General features: G+C 39.1%; 1 protein-coding gene across 1 annotated transcript in view; it reads right to left on the minus strand.

Annotated features, from left to right (window-relative positions):
* Positions 1-1,419: 1,419 nt before the first annotated feature.
* nuak1b (NUAK family, SNF1-like kinase, 1b) overlaps positions 1,420-7,873 on the minus strand; it is a 14,432-nt gene continuing 7,978 nt past the window's right edge. The window contains exons 3-6 of the mRNA XM_079604367.1: positions 7,351-7,460; positions 6,926-7,045; positions 5,705-5,837; positions 1,420-5,582 (exon numbers count right to left, since the gene is read on the minus strand). Of these exons, the coding sequence (XP_079460493.1) occupies positions 4,543-5,582; positions 5,705-5,837; positions 6,926-7,045; positions 7,351-7,460 (1,403 nt within the window). The 3' untranslated portion in view covers positions 1,420-4,542. The remainder of the gene's footprint in view (positions 5,583-5,704; positions 5,838-6,925; positions 7,046-7,350; positions 7,461-7,873) is intronic.

A 7,873-nucleotide genomic window follows, 5' to 3' on the forward strand; every position in this document is an offset into this window, starting at 1 on the left:
TGTTCTGATTTGTGGAAACAAATACATTGTTACAATGTTCAAAACTTTTAATAATGATATAGGTATACATGTCATTAGCCTACTATTAATATGAAAAAAAGAAAAATGTAACAATGCAGGCCAATTTTTGTTTCCACAAATAGGTTAATCAGAATATTATTGTTATGCATAATAAAAATGATGATAATAATAATAATTATTATTGATATTATTACTTTTTGGATGAAATTTTTGCTAGAGGAATCCAAGAGGAATTAATTAATAGCCGAATGTTTCAATATAATGTAGTCTAATATCTCTATCTATATCTTTATAAGAAAATAAATATAGGCTATGTAAAATAAGAGCAAAGGTCTGTAGTTCACTTTGCAATTTACAAAAAAAAAAAATATTTTTTGATTAATGTTTACTGAATTAAATTTATTGTACGTACTGAAATAATTTATTGACTTCTCTGTACATTTTGCATTTATCACCCTGAAAGCAGGGGTGTTTCAGGGCTGTAGTTTTGCTTATAATTGTACAAAGTCTTTTTAAACTAACAGGTGAACAACAATTATGGAGCATATTTAATGATCAAGTGCTTTGAATGTGTAAAAATGTAAAAGTTACATTCTTGTATGTTCAGAGATTAATAGCAAAGCAAGGGCCTCCGCTAATAACAAAATTGTTATTTTTAACTTAAGGTTCAAAAAGGAACCTTGACAACAGGCCTGGTTCTTATATGAACCCTTCTGCCACAACAAAGGTTCTAAAATGAACTTACAACATGTGGCAAATAATCAGTGGATCATTGTAGAACCTATAGGTTCAACTTTGAACCTTTTTTATAGTTAGAAGTTCATATTTGCACTTTAAAGTTCTTTTTTGAACCCCAAAGGTTCAATCTCTTCTAAGAGTGTAGGAAGTTTATTACTGAACTAGACAGACGATTGAGACACATCCATTGTCTTTTAAACCCAGAAAATCAAGGACAACTGTATTTAGGTCTGTCTGGTTTGTGCAGAAGGTCTGCTAAATTTCGTTTTCTCTCTGGCACGTGGCTGAAATGGTCTCTTGTTCTGTTTCCTTGGGTCTTGGAGAGCAGCTCTGGATCAAATTAAAGCTGGCAAAGACAGCTGCCTCTCCTTTATATATTTCTCCCTTCAGATCTTGTCTCTCTTGTTCATGTGCACTTTTCCATACTCTGGTCTTGTGTAAAATCTTTGACCTGCTTAAAGGGGTAGTTCACCCAAATATGAGACTTCTGTCATAATTTACTTACACTCATATTAAAAACATGTTTAACACAAAAGGGTATCCAAATCAGTGATCTACATGACATGGTTCATTGGTATACTCAATATTAAATGCAGAATATTGACGTATGCATGCAAGAACAAACCATTAATGCACTCAAATAAAGTAGACACAGAGATCAGCTCCTTTGAAATTATCAGTTTATTGAGTTGGTTTTACACAGACTTGGTTCTGTGGTACAAAACACTGCTGGTTAGTGAGATATCTCCACCAAACCACAACCAAAGCAGCTGAATACACAACCAAAGCTTTACGACACAACCACAATGCACCATCTTTCTGTTATTTTGCTCTTCCAGTTGTCTTTCAGTGTTTGTTTGCGTCTAAACACACACTCACACATGCAGACTTTGTATGAGTGCTTTTAAATGAAATTAAATGGCTTCACCACCAATAAATATAGTATAAAAATGCAATTGTAATAATTTTATTATCAAAAAATTAAACAAAAATCATAAAAGATAGCAAAGGCACTGAACGAAAAATACCTTGGCAGTCCAGGTTTTTCAAACTGATACCAAACCCCCAAAAAAGATTATGGCATTGACCAAAAAAAGTAATTAACCATAATAAAATAATGCATAAATAACATAATACTAGTATCCAGTCAAGTTTTCCTCTATGCTGACTTTTGATTAAAATGCACCAGGTATTTCCAGTTTGGCTGAAAGCATGTTTGCATTTGATTTGCAATGGCCGCCTCTCTTATAATCTCAGTTATGATGGCACTATGGTTAGCAATGGCACATTTGAGTGTATGCTCAACTTTGTCCTAAAGTATTAAGACAAATAAGGTTGATAGTGAATATCTTGACACCAAATATTGGGTCAGATCAGCGAGGCGGCTTTTGAGATTTCTAACACATCAAATGACCCTGAAAAAACTGCAGTAGTTGTGATCGATCGTCTGTTTATGCAAATGCTTTACATTAGCATTAGCACTGCACGTTTGCACTGAAAACCTGTAGAGACCAGGAGAGATCGTTGATTATACGCACAACGTCCTTCTGTAAGGTAAATCAATAATAACGATATTTTGGAGAATCAAAAACAGAAGCGCAATAACATAAAAATACTAACATAGTATAATTTGATCACTGAATCCAGTTGACAATACAATGCAATACAGAAATGCAGTACGATAAGATACACATTAGGTGTGTCTATAATATCTACCCAGAACCTCCTTTGAACAAAATGCCTCCCATTATCTTTTTCAGTTAAGTTTTTGGTGCAAAATGTATTTTTCCATTCATGCTGATAGCATCTCTTTAGTCAAGTAATGTCTGACATTTCTACCCATAAACACCTTCTTTGGTACAAAATACTTCCTTTATCCTTTCATCTACTTTCTTCATCTCACTATTTCTACACTTGCACTAGTCTTTCTTCACATGCAGCAAAATACAAAGCTACGTCATACTTTCCAGTGAATAATTCTATGTGTCCCTCTTACTGGAAAAGTGTCCTCCATCCATAAAAGCTTTCATGAACACACCTTGTAAAATACCTCTTTTCTCTACAGCTACTTCACACTTACCTTCTAAAAACATTTAGACAACAGCCTTAAAACTAAAATTGTACTTTCATTTGTCTTATATTCTGCAGGTAGACAACAAACAAAGGACTAAAGATTCTGAAACAATAATGCTTCTGTCCCATTAAACCTACGACACAGGGAAGCTCTCAAGTCCAAACATGCCTCTAAAGAGCCTTTGGAATTTGCTGCCTCATCACAGCTTTGAAACTAATCGTTCTCCTTGTTTTTTTTAGCCCTAACGGGATTGTTTTGGGCATCAAAGTTCAACAGAGAACCAATAATCCGTTATTCTTAGAGCTGAGCAATTATGATCCCTAAGCATCAACAGATAAACACTGGGAGAGACAATGTTCCTACAGTAAAAAACCTTTGTAAATAGTCAAACAAGCTTGTCTTCTCCTGAAACATTCTTTAGAGCTGAGCTTGTGTCTGACAATTCTACCTTGTGTTAAACCTTGTTATGGTGAAGTTGTCCAGAAACCCCAAACAGTCACCTAACCCAATCAAGAAACCACAAGAGTATCATTCCAGAGAAACACATGCTGCATGCACACATGTTCCTGTCAGGACTCAATCAGAAACAACCAATCCAGCATGCTGGAACTTTGAATTACCCAACAGGTTCTGGAAATAAAACTCCTTTTCAAGGTGATCACAGCCTGACTATTCTTCTTCTTCCTCTTCTTGAATAATGGACTGTAAAGCACCAGTCTCGTTAGCAGTGGGGCAAATTTAACCTTGCAGTCAGGTAGTTTTGTAGGTTAGGCTTTGTGTTCAGAGGTCCTGGGCCTCTTCTAAGCATTCAATACAAACTCAAAAATAAAATAAAATTATACAAATTAATTAAACGATGTTCTGATGACAGGTTCCTCTGGCATTTCTCTCCACCTTAAGGAAATGACATACATAATTTAATTTGAAAAAAAAAAAAAAAGGCACTTCTATAAGTCCATATATATGATTCTACTCATAAGATCAATATGATTTTGATCGTTACATATGCAGTTTAAATGACATATCGCAATAACCAAGAAAGAAAAAATTATATATGTCAGTTCCAATCAAGACAAGGAGAGATTTGAGTTTTCTAATTATTCCAGTACTGCCAGACCACACCAGTTTTATATCACTAAATCTACCAAAAATATTAATAAATAATACACAACAACAGTTCATTTGGAGCAAGACCCTGGTTTCTTTTTTTTTGGAAGTAAAGACCACAAACGACATGTGCTCTGTGAGAGTTATAAGGTGCTTGATTAACTCCGGTTGGCTCTTATTTTTGTTTCATCAAGGCCTTACATGATGCCTTATTATGATGCTAACTCACCTTTTACTTAATATGTAAACATTTAATTTAATTTCTTGCCTGTAGGGGGATAATGTCACATTACAGAGTACCAACATAACTTTTACTTACTTCAAAACCTTAAATCCCCCAAGGCTGTAGTTCCCCAAGTTGTATTTGATACAAATTTTGAATATGTATAAAATAGGGTATGGTTAAGGTAAGGAAAGATAGGGTATGATTAGGGTTAAGGGTTGGGAGTTAGGTTTAAGGTTTGGTTGTACACAACCTCCAATATCATCCCATTGAAAAAGGACTCACATTCATAGAATCCCAGTTTTGCACTGGTCGTCAACAACATGCCAAACAAACGCCTTCCACTTGCACCTCCTCCATTCTTTCTAGGCCCCTATCCCTATGACAAGTTGTTGCTGATGTCCAGGGCTTGTTGGTACACCTGAGTCATATCATCAAGATCTCCTAACAGAGAGAAGCTGCTGTTATCCCCTGGAGAGCCCTGTGTTCCTCGACTGAATTTACCACTATGTAGGGGAGGAGCTGCCTGGAGACCTTTAAAGTTGGCCAGCTGAAGAAGGTTTTCTGCAGACTTGCAGCCTCTGATGTTGGGGCGGGTTCTGGGTGGGGGCCAGTCAGCGCCGCTGAAGGAACTGTTGGTGATGGTGTCGCTATCCTCCCTTACAATACTGGATGGGCGACTCTGACTGCGGGATAAACCTGAATCGCCAGGTGCTGGTTCCCCAAGGACACTCATAGGAGGAGCCCCACTATACGTAGAATACTTCCCGTTGCGTTTTAAGATGCCTTTTCTACCAACCGCTCGTTTTGGTGGTGAGCTGGCGGCGAGAGGTGTAATGTTGCCACCTAGCAGATCAGAGGACTCACTGCGCTCTGGGGAAGAATAGTACCCTGATTCCCGTTGTTGGTTGTTCTTTAGGATTCCCTTCTTAGGAAGGATGGAAATCGTCTTGGTAGGAGAGTCGCCTGTTAGACTCTGCTCCTCTTCGTCCTCTTCACCCTCAGGCCCAGATTCCTTCTCTGGGGTTCCCGCACCGGACTCTATTTCCTCCAGACTTGGAGAGCGTTGCTCTTCAGATGTTCTTGTCTTTAGGATGCCCTTTGGTCTCTTGAGCCCCAGGCTGTCCTCTCCATTACAGTGGGACACTCCAACATCATTCTCTTTCTTGGACTTTTTGGGCCGTTGACGGACAAGCAGGAATGGTTCCGACCGGATGGCTTTAGTGGGTCGTGGCTCAGTCCGGTTCTGCCAGTCAATGAGACGAGCCAGCATGGGCGAGCCAGCATCCCTTTGCGATTCACAGTCACACACACTGGTCTTCCATCCCCAGTTTACCCACCAGTGATTGGCGATGTCTTCCACCGTGGCCCGCCGCTCAGGGTTGACCATCAGCATCCAGCGGATCAGGCCACGAGCATCTAAAGAAAAGACAAAACCAGATTCTTGTTTAGCATAATCAGAGACAAGCTTTCTCGAATATACATTTCTCTATACAAAACTCCTTCTAAACATTGTCTAAAGAATTCAATAGTTTCAGTACCTGATGACTGGGATGGTTCTCGATACTCTCCATTGCTGATTTGCCGAATAAGATTTTTGTGGTCCCCTCCATCAAACGGCATACTGCCATAGACCAGCGTATACAGCAACACCCCCAGAGCCCAGCTGTCCACCTACAAATAATGGATGGCATTGATGTCAGCTGACTCTAAAAGAACATTGAGTTACTGCTAAATGTTGAATAAACAACACTTCAGACATCCTGTCATACGGAGGGGTGATAGAAATCACTTGACAAGACTGGGTTGGTTAAACTGCTTTCATGCAAGAATCTATTTATAGCATGACTTTTTGGACTTTTTAGGAAAGTAATTGGACACTCCAGCAAGCAGGAACAGCATCAGATGGTACCAGTCTCCTGCTTTTGCTGGTTTCAGGGTGTTTTTTTAGAAAACTGCTTTGAAGCATTCTATTACACAACACATCACCCTGAGCAGTCAGTTATGTAAGTCCTGTGGAGGGTAGAGTGAAAGGATAAGGTATGTAGGCTAGAAATCTCATAACCTCCCCAGCAGCCTGAATGGTTTTACAGGTCCTTGAGTTGTCAGTTCACGGGAAATCACTTATGGACCTGAGTGATAGTTAGCTCAAGGTGGTCACCATGGAAAGATACTTTATTGATTTAATTAATTGCAAGGTTTGGCTTTTTGATTACATCGTCTACATTGTAGTGTTTTCTCTACCCCTGAGGAAAATTGCAGCAAATTATTGCATGCTAAAGTCTATAAAGTACACTGAACTACTTCTATCTTAAAATGCCCCGGGCTGTATACCACAGGAGAGACACATGTAAAGCTCTAAAGAACCTTTTAACTCTGACCCAGGATTGACATGTATAATCAGAGATACTTGGAGAAAAAAACTCCAGCTGCGCTCCATGTTCAGTAGGGAAGCACAAGCGAGTGTTTGCCTGATCCTAGAGGTCTGTGGAAGGATAATCCCATCAAAGAGCAGAACGAGGCTTCACTAACCACACAGACTGTCTCTGATAGATCACAGCCGCTCACAGTGGATTTCACACGCTAACATAATGAAACTGTGGGGTGTTTCATTTACGATGATGCAAACCTCAAGGGTTTATGCCTGTGCATCACGTCATGCAGGCCTGTAGTAAACCATTCCAGCATGTTATTATGACCCTGGAAAAAAGTTCAACATAAAGAGCAGCTTGTGTAGCTTTCTTTATCTGAGCATGCCTCACCTCTGGACCAAGGTACGGTCTGCCGTTGACGATCTCTGGGGACGCATAGAGTGGACTACCACAGAAGGTCTGGAGGAGCTTGTCTTTATGATACAGGTTGGACAACCCAAAATCAGCAATCTGTATGAACAACAAACAAGTTGTTCTGTTTTAGAGAACCAGTGCAGCTAAAATTTTATTTTTCTGGTTTAGTAAGTGTTAGTTCAATTCAACTTTCATTGTTTCATTCAACGATCTGCTCATGTTTCATGAATGAAGCCTTGACACATTTACATTGAAATCCTACTGAAAACAGCATCTTTTCAATGTTCAATTTGGGATGCACTAATCCTAATGTGTTGTACTATATATATATATATAGTACGTATGTGAACTAGTACATACTAACTGTTTCAGGACATACCTAACTTAAAAAACGTTCTCACCTTTATGTTACCGTTTTCATCCAGTAGCACATTTTCCAGTTTCAGGTCCCGGTGAACAACACCATTCTGTAAAGAAAACGTCAGAATACACTTTAGAGTTTGGAGATAATATCGTCATAGCCAACAGAATACGACCAAATTAACCACTGACATCTGTTCCACAAACACTATCTCTAATTACAGTTCTGTTCAGACACCAGCTCTTGATTAGAACATGATTGTGCAGTTAGTCCTTGTGTTTCCTTCAAAGTAACAAACAGCATTTGGGTTACAGCACACCCGGAAACCCAGTCACAAGGGGTTTGGGATCTGAGAGAGTTCATTACAGATGTCTGATGATCATGAAAGAAGCATGTGTTCAGCATGCACAGCTTTTAGCAGATGGACTATAAATTGACAGTTTAACAGACTGCTTTCTTGTGTTGTCTGATGGACCCCACCCAAAAATCCCCCCACATTGTGGTTGCCCATGGTGATGATGACTCATTACCCTCCCCTCTGGTGTCTGGGAGCTCCCCTGCCC

This window comes from Phoxinus phoxinus, assembly GCF_949152265.1.
Source record: "Phoxinus phoxinus genome assembly, chromosome: 25".
Classification (NCBI taxonomy): Eukaryota; Metazoa; Chordata; class Actinopteri; order Cypriniformes; family Leuciscidae; genus Phoxinus; species Phoxinus phoxinus.